General features: G+C 47.6%; 1 protein-coding gene across 4 annotated transcripts in view; it reads left to right on the top strand.

Moving 5' to 3' along the window:
- Window positions 1-6,018: 6,018 nt before the first annotated feature.
- Window positions 6,019-27,386, top strand: part of CAMSAP2 (calmodulin regulated spectrin associated protein family member 2) — a 48,784-nt gene continuing 27,416 nt past the window's right edge. For 2 of the 4 annotated variants that reach the window (XM_066379859.1, XM_066379857.1), the window contains exons 1-2: window positions 6,019-6,699; window positions 19,746-20,005. In XM_066379859.1, the coding sequence (XP_066235956.1) occupies window positions 6,561-6,699; window positions 19,746-20,005 (399 nt within the window). In that variant the 5' untranslated portion in view covers window positions 6,019-6,560. The remainder of the gene's footprint in view (window positions 6,700-19,745; window positions 20,006-27,386) is intronic. The other 2 variants (XM_066379858.1, XM_066379856.1) reach the window with 1 other exon arrangement.

The raw sequence follows: 27,386 nt of genomic DNA, 5'->3' as shown, positions 1-27,386 counted from the left end.
GGCCTTTTCAAATGCTCAACATCAAGCTGTAATTTTCCTCTTCTGGTTTTATCCAGAGACTTTAAAATGTACAACAGGAGAAAATAAACAGGAAGTTGCATTTCTCTGATCTGGCAAATGAGGAGGAAGACAGGGCGCAGACAAGAAAAAGTCAGGAGAAGGAAGCCACCATGTTTTGTTTCTGTTTGTCAAAATTATGCATTCAAATTCTTCATCATGTTCTGACTCAGAAAACCTCCTCTCATCAGGAAGACACACCGTCTTCCTGGCTGTCCCTAGGCCCTTGATGACAGGGATGCCCATGACCCATACCCACATCTAGTTAGAAAGAGGTCCACAAAGTTCAGCTTAGCTCCCAACCAGAGCTTTAAAGAAAGATCTGACTTCTATTTTTAGTGACCAGCCAAGGAGGAAATTAGGCCGTATGCCGTGTCTTATTCAAATACCAACATGTTTGAAAATAGCAGCATACTTGAAACTGCAACAATAACTATTTCTATAGCAAATAGGATACACAAAAATCACAGATATAATTTTTTGCTTCATTTTTCTGAAGCCAGTTTTGTCTAACAAGCTCATCAGGACTAAGCCACTCAGTTCAGCTGATCGGAACAGTGGCCTCCAGACTTGGGGACTATGTAAAGCAGCCAAGTCTCTCAAATGAATGACTCGCTGACTGACTGAATGAATTGGAGAGGAGTGAACATATCAACTTTTCATTTTACCAGATGAGGAGACATAAATGCTCCACTAGCATCAAGAATCACCATCATTTTATGAGAAAGGACATTTTAACAGAAAAAAAAAAAGCAGGAAGGGAATAATTTCATAACAGAACATGGTTCTTTAGAGGAAAGAAAAGAGTTTTATAAAAAAAAAAGTCACTACAGTTTCTCTGTATAAATTCTAATAAAACATAGCAATATTTAGGAACCAATGAGAACCACTTAGTACATAGTATTACGGAAACCAACTTACCATTTTTAATTCCCGTGGAAGGTGGTTAAAGTATACTGATCTGTCTCACGGCTCTAGAATGTGTTAATGAATGTCTTTTGTTCCCTGTTCATTCACGGATTTTCCATTTATTCAACAAACACTTCCTATGGTCTATTGGCTATTAGGCACTGAGGGAGATTAGGACATGGAATAAGATTGTCTGCTCCCATATGGTACACAGAAAGAGTCCTAATTCAAGACAAAACATAAGAGGACACCAACAGGTCAGGAAAGCTTCATGGAAGAGGAGGTATTCGATGTAGATACTGAAAGACGAGAAGGTTGCAGTAGCTCATATTGGTCTGGTGGAGAGCCCTCAGGAGGGAGGGAGGTTAATAAAGTTATCCAAGCCAAGACGCCTTGGAAAGAATTAAATATGTTCAGGGTTGTGAGAATAATTTGGCTTGATAAGTATAAGAGAGTATTGTACTGGGGAAATACCAATGTCAAGATAGGCCATCTGGAGAGGATCTTCGACATCAATGTGAACATTTAGATGACCTCTAGCAACAAGGCACAGCCAAGCAAACAGGTGAGTGGTGATGGAGAGACTCCTGACCTCGAAATCAGAAGCCCTGAGTTTGGGTGTTGGCTCCTTCTTTCCAGGAAACCTTGAGGAGTTCTCTTAATCTCTCTGAGTTCTCTTCTCCATGTGCAAATGCCCGTGTCATGTGCTACTGAGTGATTAAATCACATAAGATGCAGTATGGAAAAAGCCTTGTACCATATCAGACAGGCGGTCTGAAATCACTCAAGTGCGCTGTCTGCGGACATTTGTTCAATAATCAACATTCAAGTTTAGGAAGGTGACCCACCTTCCTGGGATCTGGGGAAACACAGAGATGCCCCTGGGACCCTGAGGGCCAGGTTCTGCATTTTGGCTTAGACATGGACCCAGTGCACCTATGGGAGCTATGTGGCTCCCAAGAGGAGTTTTGTTTTGTTTTGTTTTATGAAGTGAGATATCTTAAGAAGGCAGTGGAGGGCACTTCTTTTTGACTGGTGTTTCTGCAGAGATCTCTGTGTCATTTAGCTGCTCCAGCCCCACACTTGGCCCCACACCACACAGGCCTTGCTGGAATTGTGCAGGCAGATGAGGTAATCCTCATAAAATTCTGCTAGCTATTCAGATGAAAGCCACAACTGTGTCTACAAGTGACAGAGTGGCAGGTACACAGCACAGACCCTACTGGCCCATGTCAGTTTGCCAGATGTTTCTATACTTTGTCTTCAGTTAGCTAGGTATCCTTTACCTGCCACACATCCCCCTTCCCCTGTCATTCTTCACCTGGTTGAGTCAATGTTTCATTACTCTAGCTCAAGGTCTCCACCACTTAAGTTATAATAGAGAGCTATTTGCCAAATGAGGATAAAAATGAGGAGCCCTGGCTGGTTGGCTCAGTGGTAGAGCATCAGCTGGTGTGTGGACGTCCAGGGTTCAATTCCCAGTCAGGGCACACAGAAGCATCCATCTGCTTCTCTACCCCTCCCTCTCTTGCTTCTCTCTCTTTATCTCTCTCTTCTCCTCCCCTCCTACAGCCATGGCTCAATTGGAGCAAGTGGCCCTGGGTGCTGAGGATTGCTCTATGGCCTCCGCCTCAGGCACTAAAAAAATGGCTCTGGTTGCAATGGAGCGAGGGCCCCGGATGGGCAGAGAATCGCCCTCTAGAGGGCTTGCCAGGTGTATCCCGGTCAAGTGGGAGTCTATCGCTGTCTCCCCTCCCCTCACTAAATGAAAAAAATAAAAGTAAATGAGAAGTAAATAATATATGTAGTGCAAGATCTGATACACAAAATGTGTCAACACCTAATAAGTGTTAGAAAGTATGGATACATGCTTTCAATTAAAAAAATACCATGATGTCTCAGGGGGGTGTGCATGGTTAAGTGTTTCATTTCTGAGATTTCTATGGAAGTATCAAGTTTTCCAACATGTATATTATACACACACACACACACACACAAACACACATATATACATCTATATTAGCTGGCCACTCTGGCCCTAGGATCTCCAAGTTTTCTCATTAAAAATTTGTTTCCTCAGCAGGAGGAATTTGCTCCATCCACATTGGTTAATGACTAAACGAACACATTTACAACTCTATCCAAAGACAGAGAGATGGAGGGTGGCCCCAAGAAAGGAAGCCTGGCTGATACTGTGGCTTCTCCAGGAGAAATGAGAGAAATACTTTAAAATAGTGAGAAGGAGGGCCGTATGTGTAGTAATCCGTGTCTTTGTTGTCTGAGGAATAGAGATTCTCAGCCTGGAGACAGAAAAGACAGGGAGAGCTGTGTAGCCGGACAAGCTGGCCCAAAGAACCACAGGGTTTGGGTTTTGTTTTTTGATGAAGTCAGATATCTTAAGAAGGTAATGGAGGGCATTTCTTTTTGACTGGTGTTTTTGCAGAGATCTCCAGTTTTTAAAAGGGATCATTCTGAAAGGTGTCACGAAGAACACCCTATTAGAGTGTCTGTCTCCCTGGAAATGAATCCTCCTTTGTACTCAGGGTGTTTCTCTGTTAATAAGAGCCTCCTACTATGACCCCAGGTTTCACGGCCTGCCTGAAAGTGAAAGCTGCTCTTTGTGCTTCATTTTTTTTCCATTCCTAAACACAGTCCTCTCCAATTGGAGTCACAGTCATGCCATTGCTACTAAATGCATCACTGCTGAATCAAAGGACAAGTCACAGCAACTGTCTTTGTTTCCTCCTCTTCTTCATTATGTTTATTTAGGTTGAAGTACAGTAGTTTTCAGTAAAATTCAGCGAGAATTTACCCACCACCCATTGTGAGTAGAGTACTGTGCCAGGTCACATACACAACAACACGAAGTTACTGGATCTGGTTCCTGGCCTCAGAATTGTGTTAGCTTGCAGATAATTATAATAACCGGTAAAATGTTTCAGCGTCTCCCTTTAACCTTTCCAGGCTATAGCTTTCTCTGAATTTGGCTTGTTGCTCTAGAATTCAGTTGCAGGTGAATTTGGATACACTAGATTGAACAGATGTCTCTGAGAAACCTTCCTGACCCCTCCACCTGCATGTTTGTCTGTACTCTGTCTCTCATGGGACTTACCTCTGCTTGATGCATTATTTATGGACACGTCAGCCTCCACAATCCGGGAAGCGAACCGACACAGGGATTGGAGCCCAAGGAGCGGAGCCAGCAGACGTAGGCTGTTTTGGAAGCCAGACTCAGAGATTAATTAACCATGAACTCTTGGCCACGCAACTCAACCTGTGAACCTTAGTCCTGCGTCTGGAATTGAAGGTAACAACAGTGCCGGTTTCATAGAACAAATGTGAGAATTTATGCTGTTACTGTATGAACTCACTTTGTGAACTATTATTGCTGTGTTAATCTTATTATATCCCTTATGTGCCGTAGCGAAGTGCCTGGCCTATGAGATATACTCTATCACTAATCATTGAATTATGGAAGAATGACATTAACCACCCTGGGGTGTATGATTGTTCTCACTCACATTCATTCTTTGGCCCACCTTGTGAACAAGGCTTACCTGTAGTGCCTCGTAGGTTCAGAATGGGGAATTTGTAAGGGTTAAATGGGAACAAAGTTTGCTGGAGCTACCTACCCATTTAGATAGTGGGGTCCAAAAGCCCCTCCCTTCATGCTTCCTATATCTGGCTTCTACCTCAAGGGCAGGTAATCCCATGGAGGCTCTGGAGTAAGACAGCACTGGGTTCAAATCCAGGGTCTGCCAATTTCCTAATTGTGTGCTACAGGGTAATTAAATTTTTTTCCCTGAGTTTTAGTTTTATTATCTGTGATATGAAGATAACACAGGACTTGATAATTAAAATCAGATAATGTATTCAAATAAGATATTGTGAAGAATTTGAAATAAACTGAAGAAGTATTAACTACAATACTATCCATCCTTAGTCCCTAAACTTTCATAGAGCAGCTAATGTGGTCTATGCACAACACAGATGGTGGGGACAGACCCTGTCATCGGTGGGGTAGACAGAAGGGTACTTGATGACAGCACATGGTGTGGCCAATGCTGTGACAGGAATAAGGACAGGGTGCCCTGGAAGCAGCAAAGGAGGCACCTACATGACACCCCTGGCTGGGAAAGGTGTCAGGAGCTATCAAGGAGGGCTTCCTAGAGGAGGTGATTACCGTGAAGAGGCTCGACAGTCGGGCAGGAGTAAGCCAGGTGGACAGCTCTGAGAAAGCATGTCTCTTTGGGAAGATGGAGAGCAGCTCTGACAACATGAAGCCATCAAGGTGTGCGGGTGCCAGACCGCGGTGGGCGTCGGTTGGTTTAGTGAAAGAACGTGTACGCCTCCCTGGCAGAATCGGGAGGCACTGACGGGCCAGCCCCTCACCTGGAGGCTGTCTGAGTGGAGGGCAGCGAGTTAAGAAGAGCATCTGGATGTCACGGAAACAGGCTGGAGCTGCACCAGCCTCTTGAAGCCACCAGTGAGCAGACGCACGGGCTTCACCGCCGCCGTTCCGTGGCCCCCCAGCGATGACACCCACCCCCTGAGGGTCAGCTGAAGGACTACCTGGAGCTGGGCACGTCAGGTGCGCAGCAGAGTGTGTGTCACACAGTAAGCGTTTTCCTAAACACCAGTTCTCTCTGCTTACCCGCCGTGTAGCTAACACAGGAGAGCTGCCAGGCAGCTCTCCTCCCTTCCTTCCCTTTCCTCTCCCGGCAGTGTAAGCAGCAGCAGCCAAGCGCCAGGGACACGGAGGATGTCCACCCAGGCGAGCAAGTAGGCGTTCCAAGCCGGCGTTCCAAATCCAGGACCCCGGCGGGAGAGGGCGGCGCATGCTCAGTGCGCCGCGCCTTGGGGCCGTGAAGTCCGCGGTTAGAGGAAAGCCGGCAGGGGCGTAGCTGAGGGCGTGGCCTGAGACAGAGGCTGGGCATGCTCAGTGAGTCCCGCCGGCGGGGCTGGGATCCCTGCGGCTGAAGGGAAGGCGGACGGGGGCGGGTCTGAGGGCGGGACTTACCCGGGGCGGGGCCGTGCGAAGGCGCATGCTCAGTGCCCGCAGCTGCTCCTTCGGTCTAGTGCCGCAGCCGGAAAACCGCAGCTGTGGCGGCGGTGGCCGAGGGGGTGCGACGATAGGGGCGAGAAGGGGCAAAGCACTGAGGACATCCCTGATAAGGCGGGAGCTGAGCGCCCAGTCCGCGGCGTGTCGCGGGGCGGCGGGCGCGGCGGAGGGAGCGAGGGCCGCCGCAGTGATTTTGACGTTTGCGGAGCGTCGTGCCGGCGGCCGCCCCGCCCGTGCCCCCGCGCCCGCGGCCTGACGGACTGAGCGCGGCCTTATGATGGCTGGCCTAGGGCCTCGCCACCAGGGCTGAGCGCCCTGCACCCCGGCGCCCGCGGCTGCCGCCGCCCCCGCCGCGCGGCCGAGCGCAGACAAAGGGGAGCGGCCTCGCTCACGCGCGCTCGCGGGCGGCGGGGGCGGCGGCCGGAGGCAGGGGATCCCGCGCGCGGACCCCGCGCCGCCCCGCCGCCCCGCGCCTGCGCTGCCGGCTGCGCACCATGTGAGCGCCCGCGCGGCTCGCCCAGGACTTGGGACCATGGGGGACGCCGCGGACCCGCGGGAGCTGCGGAGGACGTTCATTGTCCCCGCCATCAAGCCCTTCGACCACTACGACTTCTCCCGGGCCAAGATCGCCTGCAATCTGGCCTGGCTGGTGGCCAAAGCCTTCGGGACAGGTAGGCGGCGGCGCCCCCGCCCAGCCCCTGGGGGGCGCGCGTCCCGGCCCGCGCCCCGGCTCCCCGCCGCGAGGCGCCCCCGGTTCCGGGAGCTGCTGGGCGACCCCGAGGGGCAGAAAGCGTAGACTCCGCAGGTCTCGATCGGAACCAGAGCCCCGGAAGGGTCAGGCGGGTTCTGGCCAGGCTGCTCTGATTGGATCGCAGAGGGCTTGGCTTTCAGACAACCGTTTTGTCCGGGTCCGACCGAGGTTGATTTTCCTGCGTGCGGGTTCTTTCTTCCTGGGATGCATGCCCCCCCCCACACACACATACTCACCACACCCGCAAATCCGACTTGCTGTCTTCATTATTCCGAGGCAGGGGGGACCCGTAGTACCCTACATTGATCTTGACACTTGGAATGATGGCCGCTGCTCAGGCTCCGGAATGTCAGGTGGCCCAGGTGGAAACGAACTGATTTTTTTCTGTCCCCTGCGAATCCTGATCGTTCTTCCATCGCGTTCCTGGCGCTGGGCAGGCAGTGATTTAAAACCGGTATTTATAGCTTGCCAACGATAGGGTGCTGTTTCCATTTCGTGTTTACCAGGGGGACAGATTCTTTTTTATCAAACGGATTTTGGCTTCATCAATGCAGGGAAATAAAAACTGCCTGTCGTGGGATTTTTTTTTTCTTTTTCCCTTTTTTTTTTTTTTTTTTAAATAGGAGGGTGTTTTTCAGGGCATGGGGCTGTTGACACAGATTGGCAGTTAAGCCCATTCGCCAGTACCCAGTCTTTGCAAAATAACAGGAAAAGGGCCTCCTGTTGTAATTCCTCAGCCTCCGCTCCAGGAGCCCATGTTATGGAAAGCTGAAAAAATTACAGCTTTTCATTTGCATTTACGCTCTAGTAAAGTAATTTTGTCTGATAACTCTTAAGGAGTCATGTTGTAAGATTTCACTTGCCCACCGAATCAGTTCTGTAGTATGTAAAATATTCGTTGAAAAGTTTCTTAGCATTTAACAGACTTTTCTCCAGATGTTAAATACAGTTTGAGGGAAGTCAGGGTGGAGGTGCAGGGGTAGGAAATGGCTTATTTCCACTCTTAGAACTGTGAAAAGATGTGGGTAAGGATTTAATTCATTCTTACTCCTTAAACATACATTCCAGGATATTTTTCAGTCTGCACTTTTCACTGAACCAGCGAATGAATCTCAGGGTTTGGAAAATTTAGTTTTGAGGGGAACTTCACACTGGCATGATTTTGTGTTGACAACCATCATTTTACGTGACTTCTCTCATGCTTTGATATAGAAGTAGAAAAAGATGTTAAATGTTTTAAAACGGACATCGGAAGTAAATGTAGTAAAAATAAAAAAGTCATTGCAAAGGTTTATATTGTAAAGATGTCTTTGGAACTAGCTGTGCACAGCAAGACCTAGGAGGAAGCACAGAGCGTTAGTGCGTTTTTATGTTCTGGCTGCACTGATAGCTGCAGTGAGAATAAGAGACTATTTTTTATTTTAGCTTGAGCAGCATGCTGAAGCTCAAGTTCATTTGGTGGAAAAATGAGCTCTATTTAAGTATGCAGGAAAGAGGGACAGAGGGAAACGTATACACTGACCTGTGTGGAAAGGCAGAGCACGCTGAGCGAAAGCAGAGGGGAATACGTATCCACAATCTCTTCTCTTCTGAAACAGAGGACACCGAGCACATAGATGTCAACATGTGGCCCTGGGTTCACAAAGGCTCCTAACCGGAACATGCCTCCTTTCTGACTGCATCTGTCAGGCACCTTTACTAGATTCTGGGGCACAGGAGGGACACATATTGAACACACTTCCAGAAGAAAGGACGGGAAAGGATTCTAATGGCAAAAGCCCTGGCCCATTAGCTCAGTCACCTGGAGCATCATCCTGAAATGCCAAGGTTCCTGTTTCAATCCCCAGTCAGGGCACAAATGGGAAGCAACCAATGAATACACTGCTAAGCAGAACAAATGAATGCACCCTCCCACATCCCATCTCTCTAAAATGAGCCAATGGGAAAAAAAAAGCATCTCTGGGGTGTCAGGCACTGTGCTCCATGCTGTGCATCGAGTTGTCCATTCGGGATTCGCAGCAACTCTGTGATCTAAGTGCTGTGTTTCCCATTCTAGGAAAAACACGCCAGTGCAGAGAGGTTAAACAGCTTCCCCACTTCCACCACACTTTCCACAAGGGCAGAGATGGTGAGCTAGGATTTGGCATTGCTACAGATAGACATGCTGGTAGGTCCCCAGTCCTTTAAGTACATTGCTTCCTTTCTTCCTGCAGCAGCCCTCCTGATACAGTTCTCATTTTGTAGATGAGGGAGCCGGCTCGAAGATTAATTTGCTCACGCTGAAACATCTGACCAGTGGTGGGTTCTGCATGCCAGCTCAGGTCTTTCTGACTCTGAAAGCTTTGCTCTTTACCTCTCTGCAAAGTAATCTTTTTAGCTGCTAGTGTAATATGCACATAGGACATGTTAAAAGTCTTTCTCTTCTTTCTTTCTTTCTTTCTTTCTTTCTTTCTTTCTTTCTTTCTTTCTTTCTTTCTCTCTTTCTCTCTTTCTCTCTTTTCTCTCTTTTCTCTTTTCTCTTTCTTCCTTCCTTCCCTTCCTTTCCCCTCCCTCCCTTCCTTCCTTCCTTCCTTCCTTCCCTCCCTCCCTCCCTCCCCTGGCCGATAGCTTGGTTGGTTAGAGCATCATCTCAAAGCACACAGAGGTTGCCAGTTACCAGTTTGTTCCCTGGTTAGGGCACATACAGGAACAGATTGATGTTCCTCCCTCTCTCTCTCTCTCTCTCTCTCTTCCTTCCTCTCTCTCTAAAAATCAATAAAATATTTTCTTTTTTAAGAAAAAAAGTCTTTTTTTTTTTTAAAGAGTAGGCAGATCTTAAACTGTCAGATGGGTTAAGTGGATATTATTGGTGCTTAATAACAGTTGCCTTGGCAGCAGTTGAAATGGTTTAAAAAATCATGAAAAACAAGCTAAAGGCCTTAAAGTGACTTAGTAAAAAGGAATAAACACATTGGTAACAATGTCATGTTTGTGCATTTTCTCTATTCTTTAGTCCACAGTCTTCCAAAGTATACATTTATTCAGGTATGAATAGAAAAAAAGTAACATCTTATTTCTTTTGATGTCCCTATTCTTTATTTGCTGCAAACACTAAATGTGACAAATGCTAATAGACAACATAATATGCAATTAATATTTTAAAAATTAGCTCAACTTTGTTCTGATTTACTAAAATAATTTCCTTAATGATGAGATACAGGGTTTTCAGGCATAGATTTAGTCTTTTTTCCATGATAAACTTTCTAACTTTTTAAAAAAAAATTTTTTTATTATTCATTTTAGAGAGGAGAGGGAGAGACAGAGGGAGAGAGAGAGAGGAGAGACAGAGAGAGAGAAGGGGGGGGAGGAGCTGGAAGCATCAACTCCCATATGTGCCTTGACCAGGCAAGCCCAGGGTTTCGAACCGGTGACCTCAGCATTTCCAGGTCGACGCTTCTTCCACTGCGCCACCACAGGTCAGGCCTCTAACTTTTGACATGTCAAAAAGTAGTCAATTTTAGAGCCATATCCTGAAAAAATCATTTAAAATGATAACTAGAAATCAATTGTGGGCATAGAATAAGGTTATTCAGCCATAAAAAATAAAGCAAGCTGAAATGTTGTAATGCTTCAAAAGCAGAAGGAGTATATACACTTAATCTGAAGTCTAATGTCAGAAGTTTTGTCATATTCTTCCCTTTACACTAAAAATATTCTAGATCGCCTGAACCCTAATAGTATATTGTGTGGAATAATGCAGATACAGCTTTACTCAAATAAAGAATAAGTTTGTTTAGATGCATTCTAGCTAAATAAACAGATATTCTAATTACTTGAAGCAAATTGCAGAAGAGGAGGAAATTACACTTGCCTTCTCTACTGAGCAGCTTAACCCATTTAAGCAATAACATTACTAAGTTTGCTTTAAATGTTCATCTCCCTAATTCCTTTGGAGAAAAAGTGGGTCCAGAGCCCCTCAGGATACTCTCTTCCTTACTCAGTTCTTGAATTTGGAGATCTTAGCCCATTTCCTCATGTCAATTTATCATTTCAACTTGGTCAAGTAGTATTCTTTCTCCCTGTCCTACCGTTTAGTGCAGGGGTCGGGAACCTTTTTGGTTGAGAGAGCCATGAATGACACATATTTTAAAATGTAATTCCGTGAGAGCCATACAACGAACCGTGTACGTTAAGCACTATCCAATAAATATTTGGTGTTGTCATGGAGGACAGCTGTGATTGGCTCCAGCCACCCGCAATCATGAACATGAGCGGTAGGAAATGAATGGAATGTAATACATGAGAATGTTTATATATATATAAACATTTATTTATTTTATATATAAACATTTATATATGTTTATATATATGTTTTTTGTTTGTTTGTTTACAGAGACAGAGTCAGAGAGAGGGATAGACAGGGACAGACAGAAATGGAGAGATAAGAAGCATCAAGCATTACTTTTTCATTGCGCATTGCAACACCTTAGTTGTTCATTGATTGCTTTCTCATATGTGCCTTGACTGTGGGCCTTCAGCAGACCAAGTAACCCCTTGCTCGAGCCAGCGACCTTGGGTTGAAGCTGGTGAGCTTTTGCTCAAACCAGATGAGCCCGCGCTCAAGCTGACGACCTCGGGGTCTTGAACCAGGGTCCTCTGCATTTCAGTCCGATGCTCTATCCACTGCGCCACTGCCTGGTCAGGCGAGAATGTTTTATATTTTTAACATTATTTTTTTTATTAAAGATTTGTCTGCGAGCCAGATGCAGCCATCAAAAGAGCCACATCTGGCTCGCGAGCCATAGGTTCCCTAACCCTGGTTTAGTATGACATAAAATCACTGGCTACTATAAAAACACCTCAGTATGTATCTGTATATATCCCCACACTCGCTGTCATCCACAGCCTTCGTGAGGGCTGACTCTTGTGCGCGTGTGATGGTTGAGTTGGCAGTGCTGGGGTACACCATCACTAGGAGGGACTCCCAGCAGAGCTCAGTCTGGGAAGGTACTGCAGGAATCAGCGAGCCACTCGCGAGAGCTTGAAGTGGGGTGGGAAGGAAAGGAGACAAAGCTGCTTACAGTTACTGAGTGCTTAGAGTTGCGAGCGTCAAGCACTTACACATCTTAGTCCACTTTAATCCTCGTGACAGCTTAAGAGCTGGGAACGATTAATCATTCCAGTTTTACTGATGGGGAGCCTGAGGGCCAAAGGTTTAGGAACTCGTCCAAAGCCACCCAGCTTCCAGGGCCAAGGTCTGGACCTGGGGAATCTGACTTCATTCGTGTTCTTGACCACCACCCTACATGGGTAGAAGTCATGTTAACAGAAAAGAGGCATTAGATACCAGAGCGATAATCCTGGTATTTTTAAATAGCTGAGTTTGGGGTGCGTGGGGAGTAATTTGAATGAAAAGGTCATCTGTGGGGTCACCTGAGGTTTTAGGGAAGATGAAGTTACCTGAGCTTTTGAGCTTTCGTGACAGGGAGGATGAATTGCGATGCCATTGGCAGAGAAAGAAAGCAGCATGCTGGAACAGCAAGTCACCTTTGCTTTTAGAAACCTTGAACTTGGACTGTTGAATACCTGAAGAATCCAATGAAGTGGTTAGCTGTGATTGTAGATGGGTATAATTGAGAAGCAGAGGCTGGAAATATCAATTTGGAATCTAATGTGATGAAGTCTAATTGACATTGGAAATGGATGGGATCACAGAGGGAGAGAAGACATTGTAGGTGGAATCTAGGGTAGTGAACACTTAGAATGCTTTGGGGGGGCGCTGAGGAAAAGGAGGCGGAGTTAGAGCAGTCCGAGTTAGGAAGAGAATTGCAGAGGGTAATAATTCTGAGGCCCTGGGAGGGGCTAGTCTTACCAGCATCTGGTGTTACACACACAGGTCTTTAACCTTGCCTTCCCAGTTCCCTGGTGGTCTAGTGGTTAGGATTCTGCGCGCTCTCTCACCATGCCTTTCTTCTAAGAGTCTGTGCTCTGTGCTCTAGTGGGGGACAGATGATAGGTGTGTAACTGTAGTAGAAGTCAGGAAATGCGTAAGAGCCGGTAACTGGCACAGCAGAGAGGGTAAGCAGTGCACGTTAGCCTCCACTATCTGTGCAGGGAGAACCCTGAAGTGGAGATGGTGGTTAGACGGGACCCTGAAGGAAGGCCAGCCGAATGGGGCTGGTTTCACAACACAGACCAGTGGGTTGGAGGAGGTTGTGGAATGGAGTAGTGGGCAATGCAGAACCAAAGGCCAACTGGGACAGAGTTGTTTGAAAGGCGAGCTTAAGGGACTTGTGTTTATTTAGCAGATAAATAAATTGTCCAAAGCTCATTGGATTTAAAAAACAAACAAACCTACAATGACTGATCATGTCTTTTGTGCAAGAGTGAGAAGAATCGGGGGAAGGAGCTCTCCGCAGCCAGCGACCTGACTGTGTGAAGTGTGAAGGCGGAGCTTGGGAGCAGCAGGGAGCACGGTTTCCCAGTTTCCCAGAGCTCAGTGTGGCTGTGAGGATGTGGGCAGGGGCCAGGCGGGCCTTTGGTGTACGTCAGAGGAAGGGTTTAGCCCTCAGAGGAGCTGGCAGACTTTGAAAACCCTAGGGTCTGTTACTGGTGTGTGACATGAGCCAGTTTGCTTCTGAGAAGTGAGTGCATCTGGCTATAGCAGAGATTGGTTGGTTTGGAGCGAGGACAACCATGGATGTGGGAAGAAGACACAGGTAGGGGTAAGTGCAGCGCTCCTGAGGGGAGGCGCTGCCCGCCTGGACTGGGGGAGTGTGAGCTGAGATGTGAGGAGGGGGTGGATTGGGGCAAGACCTGCTGATGGGTTTGGTTTGGGGTTAAGGGGAGCAGGGTTGTTGACTCCAGGTTTCTGACTGTGCAGGTCGGTGGTAGTGTGGTCTGTTGGTGTAGGAGACACTAGAAGATAATCAAGTTTGGGGGGAAGGCTTGATTTGGGGCATCTCAAGGTTTTATAACCTTTTTTTTTTTCAGTGTAATTTAACATGTATACGATAGTACAGAGACTCCTGAATGCCCTCTACCCAGACTGCCTGGTTAACATTCTGTCTTTGTTTTATTCTCTCTCACTTCCCCTTCCTCCCACACAAGTGTGCATATGCGTGTGTGTGTGTGTGTGTGTGTGTGTGTGTATACAGGATTTTCTGAACTGTTTCAGGATGCATTCAAGACATTGTGCCCCCTAATCTAAATATTTCCATCTGTCTCCTACAAGGAAGGGTAGCTCTCTTACAGAATTGCAGAAAATTATAAAAACCAGGAAATTTAAGTTCAATGCAACATCGTTATCTAATCCACAGTCTAGTTTCAAATTTGCCAGCTGTCTCCATGTCCATTATTCCTTTTTACCCTTCATTCCAAGATCCAGTCCAGGACCGTGCTTTGCAGTGGTTGATGTATCTGTTTAGTTTCCTTTAACCTGGAAAAGCCTCCGTTTGTCCTGTCTGTCATGACACTGATACTTTTGGAGACAGGCACTGTACCCCATGCAGAGCTGGATCACACCCTCCTGGGCTCTGTCGTAGCTCTGGCCACACCCTTTTTGCTCTGTGCACCTGCATCAGCAGCCCATCTGCTGCTGGCATCGGCGCCTCCTCCCCATCCCGCTACCCTGCTCTGCCATGCTGGGCTCTCAGTCAGCAGAGGTCCCTTCCACCAGGTTGGAAGGACCGGGGTGATGAGATCCTGGCACAGCTGCCGGCACTGTCCCAACGAGAGTGCCTGGAGTAGAAAGAAAAGCCAGGTGCTCAGAGACCTGCCCCCAGACAGAGAGCTGGAGACCACTTCCCAAGCCGTACCTCCTGCCCTCTGGCCAAACCCACCCTGGCTTTTCTCTTTTTCTCTCTCCCTCCTTCCTTTCCTTCCTGCCCCCCCCCACTCTGGCCGCCCCTCCCTAGCGCCTGCCTCTGCACCACCAGCGCCCATCTCTTCACCAGCACATGTCCCCTCTTGCCTCCCCTAGAATGCACAAGGCACTGGGGCAGAGGTGCCCAGGAGGCATCCAGACACAAGCAAGATGTCAGCCAGGCAGCCCTGGAGGAGAGACATTCAGACAGAGGAAGCTTTCTTGACCCTGTCAGAAGGACTTCTTCTTAGTCAGGACTTATCATACACTGGGCAGGGAGGTGGGCAGGGCACAGGTGCAGGGAAGAAGAAAAATAAAGAAGAAATCCCATTCTCACTACCCCAACATGTCTGAGTCTGCAGTGTTGATTGTTTCCTTTATAGATATGTATTTTTTATCTTGTAAAACAATAGGCAAGTAATTTTATAGAATGTTCCTCGGTTTGGATTTGTCTGATGTGTCCATGATTAGTCCATGATTAGAGGAGCAGCTGGGTCCTCAGGGAATCGTAGCAACAGGCACATGACACATGTGCCAGGGGTGGGGATGTTCAAGTGGTGTCTGCTGTTTCTCCACTATAAAAGTATTGTTTTCAATTTTTGGTTAAGTAATTTGTGGGGAGATAGTTTGAAATATTCTGTTCTTCAGCTTGTACCCAGCATTTGGGACCCAATGATGATTCTTGCTTGAATCAATTACTGTTGGTGATTGCTATCATTTCCCCCGCCCCCATTTATTGGTTGGTATTCTACAAGGGAGGGTGTTTCCTTCTTTCTTTTTTGCTTATGTATTCGTTTATCAGAATGGACCCACCAATTCTAGTTTTATTCAATGGGCTATCATCCTTAGTTGTCCTTGCTTATTTTGATGCTTAAGTTGTCCCAGATTTGGCCAATGCGATCTCCTTTCAGCTGGGCCCTGTCACCTTAGAACATGGCCCATCGCTTGTGCACATGCCTTACTTTTCTGCATAAGGGTATGTGCACACATGTATTCTTAGCCCATGCTGTACTCTCCCTGCTGCAGCCCTGGAAACACCATTTCTTCAGGAACCCTGGCTCTTCTTCGTGGGAAGGGTGTTGGGCACCACGTTACAGGCGCACTGACTGGTGCTGGGATTGGGTAGACGGAGCTGAAAATGCACGTATGTGTATGTAACACAGAGCTCCCTCCATTTCTCTGCCTACATATGGATGTAAAACACCACCTGTTCACTTCCCACTTCCTTCCCAACACAAAGTTCCTTCAGGTCTTTCCCTTCCCCTATTCGTGACTTCCTTGTCACTGAGAAACCTGGCTCCCATGCTGAAGCTGAGGCTTCTTTGTGGCAGTCCAGGGGGAGGGGCATGTGGGCTGGGGGCTGACGGGATGGGAGCTCACAGTGCTACAGGCTTGCAGGGCGGCAGGAGGGTGGAGGAGTAAGTTGGGCTCAGGAGTGCTGTGCATCATGTCACACATCGTTTGGTCAGTGGGGAAGGAGGGAGCTAACATTTGATTGGCATCTGCTTCGATGATGAAGCTCTGTTTTGGAACTTGGCACTTTTTCATTAAATGTTAGCGGGCCTGCTGTGGTGTAGGAGCTGTTCTAGGTGCTGTGGCCGGACAGAGGTTCTGTGACACAGGAGGAGACAGAAATAAACCCACCTAAGTAGTACAGGTGAGGAACAACTGTTCCATGGACGGTGACACAGGATGGCTGACTGGGTGCTCTGGGAAGCTACATCTGAGGAGAAGACATGTAACTCGGTCTGAAGAGAAAGAGCCGATGGTGTGTAGGGTCCAGGAGGGCCGTTAGAGGCAGAGGGAACATCCATTGTGCCATGCACAGGCCGTGGGCTCTGTGTAGGGCAGCAGCAGGAAGGCGTGGGCAGCCAGGGGATGGTGGAGGGCACTGAAGTCGAGAGGAGCCGTCAGAGGCAATTCTGTGGAACTGGGGAAATTTGAACTCAGAGAAGCCAGTCATCATGCTCAGGATCCTGTATCAAGTAAGCGGGCAGCCTCAGACTCATCTGCTCAACTCCACAGTACCCCTCCACCACACTGCCTTCCCTGGCAGCAAGTGTGGGTACACGGACCACAAGCCTGGCTGTGGGAGGGAATACCACTGCAGAAGGAACGAGGGCCTGGGGAAACCCTTCCCGGTTTCAGAGAAAATGGTAACATTTACAGGTACCTGGATGCGGCTAGTAGCCAACCCAGCTTTATAGAAAATTATAGAAAAAGGCCTTGAGCAATACCATGTCCACGCCCTCTGCCTGCATCTCAAGTTTTCAGCTGATTGCAGATGTCAGAACTTAGATCCATCCGGTCAGGACTGATACCAGCATGATCCGGGACCTTCTGCTCACCGCCTGGTGCACAAGAAAAACTTGTCTCTTCCCCTTTGCAATCTTAGGAGTGGTGGTTCACACATCCGCACCTTGAGTAATTTTTTATCTGTCGTGCTCTGGAGATTAGGGAGAGGGCGAAACCTCTTATCTTTGATTTTGCCCGTTTACTTTCTAAGGTGCTGTTCCAGGTTCATTCATTTTAAAATGGGATAGAAAGTCCAAACCATTTCTTAAAAAAGTGATTGTCCATGCTATTGGTAGAAATGATAGACATTTTTGAAGTTTTCTCTTAATCCTTATTTAGATCAAAGGCTTGTTTTTTTTTTATTCTCAAAACACTCTTTCCCTTTGCAAGGGCGGGGCCTTTCTAAAGTTCATGCTCTTGTAACTGGTTTGTATGTCATATGGGGTGGAGGGGGCCCTGCGTTGTCTGTCTGCCACCTGTGTGCTCTCCCTAAACCACTGTCTTTTTCGTATGTGGTCAGCCAGGTGGGATAGAGCTCAGGCTCTGCATTTGGGCTCCTATCTGTGGAATGGGAGTGCGATCGCCAGGGTGGAGGACAGAACGCAAGCGTAGGGACGTGTCTGACGTACAGGAGAGCTTTAGCGTCACTGCAGCCCTTATATTTTACCTGTGTTGACAGTTTCCAAGAGTTGTTATAAAGATCACGTGCGGGGATATGTAACTGAGTGTCTGGCGGGCTCACAGGGACCACAGAGAGGTTTGTATCCTGATAATGAGCCTCTTCTTTGCACAGCTAATGTTCAGACACCAGGAGATAAAAACCCACAGGTAGACATTTCATAGTAACTCTCTTAAAATTAGACAATTTCCCCTTTACCATAGTTTTCCTAAACAGCTTCTGCGTCATCCTGCAATGCCCACATTGAGAGGAGTTCTTGTTCCATGGTCTGATGGTTTTGGCGGAGCTGACATCCCAGCCAAGGCCACCATCGGGTAAAGTCTGGCTCACCACTGGTTAATGCAGACGTGAAGGAAGGAAAGTGGTTTCAATTATTGAACGAGGATGGTATTTTTAGATGTCGCCCAAATCCCAAATTGCTCCATCTACTCTTGACCTCTTTCCAGAATCCCGTATGGTCCCCAGATGCTTTTTGGATCTTTCCACTTGGATGTGTTCACTGACTTCACTGTCTTCTCCCTTCGTGTCCCTATCTGTGTGGTCTCCCAGCTCTGACCTTTCTGCTGTCAATACTGAACGCCAGATTCATTTCTCCCATACGTCACTCTGAATGTGTCACGCTGTCCTCTGAGACCGTCGGCCATTTCTTGTTAGTTGTCATAGGAAGGGCTCGGGTTTAAAGAGGTGTCAGTTCCAGCCTCCCATGCCAGCCAAACTTTCTCTTCCATGTGAACCCCTTCTCAGCTAGACTGTTCGGTGTGCTGTCTTCCACTGCCCTTCTGTTTGGAAAACCTGTTCTTTCTGATGAAACGAATCCTCCCTCTTCTCCTGTCTTCCTTCTTTAAGATGGGTCAGGTCAGCCCACTGCTGATTCTTCTTCCTCTGAACTTTAAGCACTTAACTGTTCATGCCTTTCATTCAGTGCCTGATCATTTCTTGCTTAGTATTTGCCTCTGATTTCTGAATTGCTGAACTTTGCCCATCTTTCTGGACTTATTGGCTCCCTGAGGATGGGGCTGACTTCTCATTCCTTGAATTCCCCAGAACCATGCTAGTATAAAGAATGAGCATGCAGCACTTACCATAAGATTCCTTAATAAAAAATTTTTTTTCTAAGTGATGTCTTTTACAAAACTTTAAGGTGAAAATTGCTAAAGACATTTTTTGTGAATAAAATTTTTTTTTTGGAAATGCTGACTTGATTAGTGTTGTGTATTATTGATCTTATGCTAAAGCTGCATATTTGGGAGACTCCTAGAATCAGGGACCCGGGGGGCTGCCTGGACCTGACTATGCAGGAGAAAGGCAGGCAAGGGACCGCTGATGGTGGCTCCATAGGAACCTCAAACTTGGATGCTGTCTTTCCGTGTCCCAGCTTTGATGAAAAAGCATGCTGCGCAGGAGGCCCGAGGGGAGAAGAAGCCACACAGCATAATAGCGTAGAAAAGGCAAGAAAACTGTGACAGGTGTTTTGTGTGGTAGTCTTGCTGCCATCAGAGGAAAGGCAGCTCCACAGGAGGATTTGGAAGTAGACCTTGGGAGCCAGGGGCAATGCCAGCAGACAGGAGCTCTGGGAAGGACAATTGGATCTTCCTGTCTGGTCCCGTGTGTAAACTGCTTGTTCTGTTCCTCCACTGAGCAGGTTGCTTGGGACAGGACGGGGTGTGGCCCGTGGGAAGGTGGAGGCAGTGTGGTTCACATAGTAAGGGATCTTAGGAGGAGTTCTTAGACAAACTATTCTGTACTCTGCGGGGCGAGGCCAGCACTCTCCTGAAGTAGCTGTTACGATGTGCTCCTGTTGACTGCTTCAGTGGGAGGGAAGTTCCTGAGATTCGCCCTCAGAATCTCCTGGCTCACTCTGTGTGTGTGAGGAGGCACAAGAGAATACTTCCCCACAGCCACTGGACCAGAGCCTTTCTCCGCATTTGCCTTGTGGTCTTCCTCTAGAATACACTCAGAATGGTGTCTTCTGTGAAGGCAGTTTCTGTCCCTCATTTCAGATGACCTGCCAAGGTCTATTAAATCATCTTTTTCAGTGAAATGGTTACTGTTATTTTTAGGAGGAATCTTAACTTCTATGCCAGAAATAATAGCATTGTGTTTCTTCTGTAAAAAAAATCCTGTAAGAATTTTCCCCTATTCTTTATAGAAAATGTGCCAGAAGAACTCCGAGAGCCATTTTACACAGACCAGTATGACCAGGAACACATCAAACCTCCTGTCGTCAACCTGCTCCTGTCCGCCGAACTGTACTGCCGCGCAGGGAGTCTTATCCTTAAGAGTGATGCCGCGAAGCCCCTCCTGGGCCACGACGCCGTGATCCAGGCCTTAGCGCAGAAGGGTCTCTACGTCACTGACCAAGAAAAGCTGGTGATGGAACGCGACCTCCAAAAGAAGCCCATCCAAATGGTGAGTCATTTAACCTCAAGGTGACTTTGTTTGGTGGGCATGCGTCAGAGTGTGAATTGTGTTACACGTTCATTCACATGCTCGAAAGACCTCTCAGTAAACTTCTGCATGGCAGGTATGTTCGTGTGTTTAATGAGCATGATAAGCTCTCATGGAGAACCCTCAGCGAAGGGCTGAGCTGGCCTGGGACATCAGGCAGCATCTCTGGAGACAAAGCCCATGTTCAAGATCAGTGTCTGCTGCTTCAGTCTGTGGTCTTGCTTGGGCTTCAGTTTGCAGAATGCCGGGCATCCTCAAAATTGTATTAGGAAGAAAATGGTGGCCCTGGCTGGTGGCTCAGTGGATAGTGTCAGCCTGGCCTATGGATGTCCCAGGTTTAATCCCTTGTCAGGGCACAGAGGAGAAGTGACCATCTGCTTCTTGCCTCCACCCCTTCTCTCCCTTCTTTCTCTCTTTTCCTCCCGCAGCCATGGCTTGATTGGTTCGAGCATGGCCTCAGGTGCTGAGGTCAGCTCTGTTGGAGTACATCAGCCTCAGGCACTAAAAATAGCTCAGTACTCGAGCATCGGCCCTGATGGGGTTACCAGGTAGATCCCAGTTGGGGTACATGTGGGAGTCTGGGAGTCTGGCTCACTATCCCCCCACCACCACCAAAAGAAAGAATGGAAGGAAGGAAATAGGAAGGAAGGAAGGAAGGAAGGAAGGAAGGAAGGAAGGAAGGAAGGAAGGAAAAAGGAAATGGTCTGCACACTTGATGAAGTCACACTACTATGATACTATGAGACTATCTTACTTGGAGGACGGGGGATGTCTATGTGTAAGAGTGTGTTAAGAATGTATGAAATTATGACATTGAAGAAGGGTGGACAAAGTCAGTTCAGCCCACCTGGCACCGAATGAGGTAATGAGCTACTTTGCTTCCTGCCTATTTTTCTTCTCCTTAAAAACTCATTTTATTCTTTTCAAGGAATGGAGAATAATTTTTCAAGAAAAATTTAGTTGCTGAATTTAGTTATAGATTTTGAATGGAATTATTGAGGATCACTAAGAGTGCTTATGAACAGATGTGAGATTTTTCAGCTCTCATCGACGACTTCAGATTCACCTGCGCACCTGGTTATGGGCGTATCACACAGGCAAGCAGCTCGCCGGCAGCAGCAGGGTGAGCAGGGTTCTCCCGGGACGTCCTGGCAGTGGTACAGGTTCCCCTGGGGCATCTCCTGCCGCAGTGCCTGGTGTTCCCGGCCCGGTCTTGGTTCTGATGCTCACGATGACTGGGAGTCCCACAGACCGTGTTTGTTGAGTAGCTGCTCCAGCACCTCAGAGAGACACATAACCTAGTTATCCTGCGCCGGGAGCAACACACACCTAGCACACCCCTGCGTTGTTTTTCTGGCACGGCTTGTGTGTGTGTGAAGATGCCTGTTGACTGCGGATTGCATTCCTGTTGGGTTTCTCGTGCACACGGTTGATCCTGCTGATAGCTGTGAGTGCATTTAAATCTGATTGCAGGAGCTGATATGTGAGGAACGTAATTTAAGTGATCTGGGATCCCTGTTTATCTGGTCTGGTGCTGCCTGTGGGTGGACCCAAGCACCTTAACCCTTTGCAGTCTGGCACTGGTTGACCTACGTTTTCCCTGCATGCTCTCGGGTTTTGTCATACCTTGAGTTCAAGTTTTCCAACTGCTGTGCCATTTTGATTGATTATATTACTATTTTTCTAACATGTCTTGAGAAAATTCCTCAGAGTACAAGTGAAAACTTTGTTCCTTAAGAAAATATTTGGTGTGTTTAGAGTAATGAGAGCAGGAAGTATCAGTTTTCTTCTTTGTCCTGCTTTTTGGGAAGTATATTGGAAAACAGCATGTTTATTTGTACTAAGGATATTGAGCCAGCCTTCCACCTCTAAATTATCTTAACTTCTGGGACCTTTTAATTCTATATGCTGCCTTTCAGCTTCTTTGGGGAAAAAATTATGTGGTGGCAGCAAAAGTATAATTGTAAGCATAAGGCAAGTTTGACCAGTATGTCTTATTAATCTTAGGGTGGGGACTGAGAGTAATGCTGTTTGAAAAAATGAGAATATGGACCTGGCTGGTTGGCTTAGTGGTAGAGCGTTGGCCTGGCATTTGATTCCTGGTCAGGGCACTCAAGAGAAGCGACCATCTGCTTTGCCACCCCTCCCTCTCTCCCTTCTTTCTTTTTTTTCTCTCCCCCCTCCCCACAGCCACGGCTCAATTGGAGTGAGTTGGCCTGGGGCACTGAGGATGGCTCCATGGAGCCTTTGCCTCAGGCGCTAAGAAGAGCTCAGTTGCTGAGCAATGGAGCACTGCTCCAGATGGACAGAGCATCGCCCCCTAGTAGGCTTGCGAGCTGGATCCCGGGTGGGGCGCATGCAGGAGTCTGTCTCTCTGCCTGCCCTCTTCTCAATGAATAAAAAAAATTTTAAATTAAATTTAAAAATTAGAATATGTTAGATAACATGTGCTTAGTAACACGGTGCTTTTAAAGACAGATTGCTGTAAGGAGAACCTGTGCAATGTTTCCTTCTGTATATCAGCGGGGAAGTATTTTCAGGCACTGTGCTTTTAAACCCAGTGAATAATTATCATGTTAAAATGTGTTCAGCACAGAAGCATTATCTGTATACCTGTAATCTGCCCGATCACTATCAGAAATGTGTGAGTAAAGGATAAATGGAAGCAATGCCCAGTTTCGATGTTAGAATGCACACTGTCCCGGGAGCTGGCATTCACATCCGTCTGAATCAACACGGCAGGTGCTGCCGAGCGGCTGCCAGGGGGAGGGCCGTGTGCACTGCGATCACAGGAATGCCATTCTGCCAGGAGCATGTGCTGGCCCAGGCATTGCTGTTTGTCTAAGTGAGCACTGGTGTCTAGCGTGATGTGAAAATTGAGGGACTCTGGCAAATGAAGCCAAATGATAAAAATAAATAAATAAAATGAAATAGTTTATGAGTAAAGAGAAATAGCAAAACGAAGTTGCATGTGTCTTGTATTCAGTATCATCAGGTTGGGCTGGGGATTTGATCATTGTCATAAAATCTTAAATTCATAGACTTAGCCAGAAAGGACCTCAGGAATCAGAAACCAGTATGGGTGACATTTCCCGATCATGAGGGACCTGGGGAACTTGGGATACAGATCCTGGCCCTCTGCAGGGCTGCTCTGTTAGAACGTCTAAAAAGAGGGGTTGCGACAAGCCTTTTAAAACACGTATCCTGGGTGTTTTATGATCAAGGATGTAACCCATTAATCACGCACCTAATTTTGATTCCATTGTTTCTAGGTAACATATTATATGCACCTCAGTTACAAGTTCACCTCATCTTTTTTTCCCTCGAGTTATAAGAAAAGGTTATTTAGAAAGTCACAGAGTTTATTTAGAAAGTCACAGAGGGGGTAGAAGTGAGCCAGCCGGGCTGTGTGGGCTCCAGAAACCAGTCACAGAGGCAGAAGAAGGCCTTGGGGCTCAGGAGAGGGAGAGGCAAAGGTTACACACCTGGGGGGACAGAGAAGGGGCAGAAAAGGTGCGGACAACTCCCATCATCTTTAGAGGTCTTATCTTCTAGTCTGTTTATTTGTAATAATTTGTGTAGAATTCCTAAGTTTATTTTCTCATATATAATGATTTTGTGATCTCGCAAAACCTTTTTATATTCATATTTATAACAAAACTTATAACAAAACTGAAATCAGTGAGGTCATTCTGCTTACTCACTGTACTTATAGAGCTTCCACTGCGTGCTGGGCATCGGCCGCTGGGGCTGGGGCATTCTGTCCCTAGTGCCTCACTCTCCACAGGGTCACAGAGCAGTGACCTGTGATCACGCACAGGCCTTGGAGCACAGAGACCACACTTTTTCTCCATGAGCCAGGCTTTGCAGGACCTGGAAGCGTCTACCAGTGGGGCAATGGGAGATGCTGAGTTGGAGCCGGAGGCGGGGCCTTGAGGAGCTTTCCGTTCAAGCATTAAACCTGTTTTGAAAGAGAAGTCATTTGGAGTTACTCCTGAGAGAGTGGTGGAGATGCGTTTTGGGGTTTTTTTTCTATACAGGTTTGAACAGAGCAAGCTGTAATCATTCCTAAAGTACATATTGAGCTCCCAGTATGTCTTCACCTTGGCTGGAATGAATAGAGTAAAAGTTGAACAGTTTTGTTGTGGGTCAGAGGCCTTCTGGAGAACTGTTTCACCAGGTTGATTTGGGGACAAGGACACAGTGCTCCGTGGCTGGCCCGTTTCCATCTCGAACCCCGGCTCCCAGAGTTGGGGTCTCTCAAGGGAGCGTGCGTTGTCCTGCCAGCTAGCAGGCAAGTTGCCTCCCAGGCCTGCAGCTCTGTCCTAGTGGCCGTGCTGTCCGGGCTTGGGCCAGCAACTCCGTGGAGGCCACAAGGCCGGCTGAGGTCAGGGCTGGTCTCCCAGTTCCTCCGGCCGATTGGCGTGGCTGTACTTGTCCACAGGCTTTTGTCCAGAAGGATGTGGGCAACTTCTCATTACTGGGTAGGTTGGGGGAGGTAATGGTCCTTTGTACTGGGCCATTTGAGTCTCTTGTGACACTGTCCCTGCTGTTCCTCAACGTTCCGTTGTCTCCGTGGTTTCCAGGGACCTCGCATGTTGCCAAATGACACATCCCGACCCTCCTTCCCTTCTCTCTCTCAGGACAGTGCTAGGAAGTGGGTCCTGTCTGGGTGGCGGGGCAGATGCAGGAACAGCTAGCCTCATGTGGTCAGTTCCTTTTCTGGTGAAGTCTGTTCTGTCTGGCTCAGTTTCCATACACACCCAGCTGTAAGAAATTTGCTGACAACCTACCTTTTTTTTTTTTTTTTTTGAGTGTTAAGCGGAGCTTTACTGATAGCTATTTTTAAATGAGACGTCATAGTTCCGTGTAGTTGGTGTAACTTGTAGCTTCTGAGAGTTGAAGCTGATTTCTGGCTGAGCCCCACAGACGCTGGGAAGCCTTTCAGAGCTGACAAGCCATAAAATGCTACACACTTTGAAGGGTGCCGCATGCGCCTGGTAAGACCACGCTAGGAATGCAGAGCGGTCAGCAAGTAACAGGACGTAGCTGTCAGGGTGCACTGTTGGCATAAAGCAGCCATGGTTCCACTGAGTGGTGGGGGCTGGGCCCGAGCAGTCAGGGATAAACACTGCAGAAGTCCACCTTGCCCGCGTTACCACCGCCGGGATGTTTGGAATATACATGTGTTCTGTGCTTGAATCTCATGGTGGGACAGCGTCGCCTGTGTCAGTGGGCTTTTGGTAAAGCAGCCCACGTCTTGTTACTTTGGTGGTGGTTTCTCTGCTCATGCGTCTCTGCTGACTCCGGGCACCTCCCTTCTCGGTGGGCCCGGTGCACGAAGGCAGCGTGGAAATCCCTGGTCTAATTCCTTCGAGAATTGATGAGAGGACACTTGCTTAGGGAAATGAATAAATGTTGACAGTGCAGCCTGAGGATGCTCTTTAGATGATGAACTGTCCTGCAGGCCAGCCCCATGGTCATCCACTGACCACGTAATGTGCGAGGTCATGGAGACACTGCCAATCTTCCTGTCACTCAGAACTGTGTGGAGCACTTCAATGTCCATCTCATTGGATGCCTTGTGAGGTGAGAGGTTCAGTGTCACCCACATTTAACTGACCAGGAAGGTGAAGCTTGGTGAAGTTGGAGCAACTTCCCAGGGTCAGAGCTTTTCTTTCATAAATCAACTTTGGTGAGGCATAACTTAGGTAAAGTAAAACATGCCTGTTTAGAACAAATAGTTTGAGTTTTGACATATGCACACACACATGTAAATACTACTCCAGCCAAGATAGAAAACATTTTCACCTTCCTGCCCCCCCCCCCCACACACACACACAGACTCCCTGTGCTTCTGCTGTTAGCCTGCTCTAGACACCCATCAGTCTCCTCTCTGGGCCCGTGTTGTGTGTTCTGGAGTGTCACGGATGAAGCGTGCTGTGGACTCCTTTCACGTGGGGTTCTTTTGCTCACATCTGGATTCATCCACGTTGTCCTGAGTGGGTTGCTCCTTTCTGTTCTCAGTGGCATCCTACAGCGTGGACACTGTTTGTTCCTTCATTTACCTGCCAGCGGACACCACTGTTTCTAGGTTTGGCCTGTTATAAGCACAGCAGTTGTGAACACTGAGTACACTTCTTTGGGGACGTACACTTTCATCTCTTGGATGAACACCTAGGAGCTGAACTGATGCATCCTCTTTGTGAGTGTGTGTTGAACATATTCGTTGTGCCTTGATTTTGGTCCCAGCAATGCATGTGAGTTCCCTGCCAATGCTTATGCTGTTGTGTCTCCTTGTGGCTTCAGTCTGCACTGCCCGGGTAGCTGATGTGACTTAGTTCTCTGTCGTAGGCTGGTCGGTCACTCACACAGGCAGCTTCTCTCACGAAGAGTCTGTGCAGGGGTGGGTGCAGGGGGGCAGTGTGGCAGACGAACAGGCTGGGTCTCGTCGGGTGCCGTTGACTGCTGGGGAGAAGAACCGGAATGATGTGATCAGGAATCAATGGGTGGGGAGCAGCACAGTCTCTTGGCGGCCCTCTCTGAGGAGACTGTTTGGTGGGGACCAGAAGAAAATAGGAACAGACACGCAAAGACGTGAGGGCAGAGCCGTCCATCAGAGGACCTCTTCTTTTCTTCAGCCCTGGACCATTTCCAGGTCCCGTGTTAGGGGGCAGGGAATGTGCAGGTGACTGAGGTCCCATCCAAGTAGAACAAGAGCATGTGTGCAGGTGACTGCACTGGACAGAGAAGTCAGTGATTCTCAACACGGCTGCTCAGAGTGTCACCTGGGAGCTTTCTAAAAACACCACCATGTTCTCTTTCTGGTGATCAAGTCAGAATTGAGTAAACATTTAAAACTTCTGTAGCAAACTGTACTACATCCAGTGAACTGCACTATGAAGTGGAAATCGAAAGGCAAACTTGGAAAAAAGATTTGCCACCCAAACCACCCAGAGCTGGTGTACCTGATATATAATGAGCTCTTAGAAATCAAGAAATGAAGAAAGATGAACATCCCAAAGGGAAAAACAGGCAACAGATGTGAGCGCAGTTTTCCAAGAAAAAATACAAATGGTTGCTAAACCCATGAAAAGATGCTCATCCGCATTAATCAGAGAATCGCAGAGTTGAACAAGAGTGGGGTTTTTAAAAAATCTTTTAGACTGATACCGATGATTAGAAGCAAATGACGTCTAATGTTGGGGAAAAAAATGTGGGGAAACAAGTACAGTGGTAACATTGTTAGCAGGAGATAAATGTTGCTTCAGCGAGCATGTTGCTGATTATCCAGCCAAAGTTAACATGGGGCGGGCAGCACCACCATAAAGAACCCTCCTGG

The sequence above is a fragment of the Saccopteryx leptura genome, chromosome 1, assembly GCF_036850995.1.
Source record: "Saccopteryx leptura isolate mSacLep1 chromosome 1, mSacLep1_pri_phased_curated, whole genome shotgun sequence".
Taxonomy (NCBI): domain Eukaryota; kingdom Metazoa; phylum Chordata; class Mammalia; order Chiroptera; family Emballonuridae; genus Saccopteryx; species Saccopteryx leptura.
This window is presented reverse-complemented; position numbering and strand designations above follow the sequence as displayed.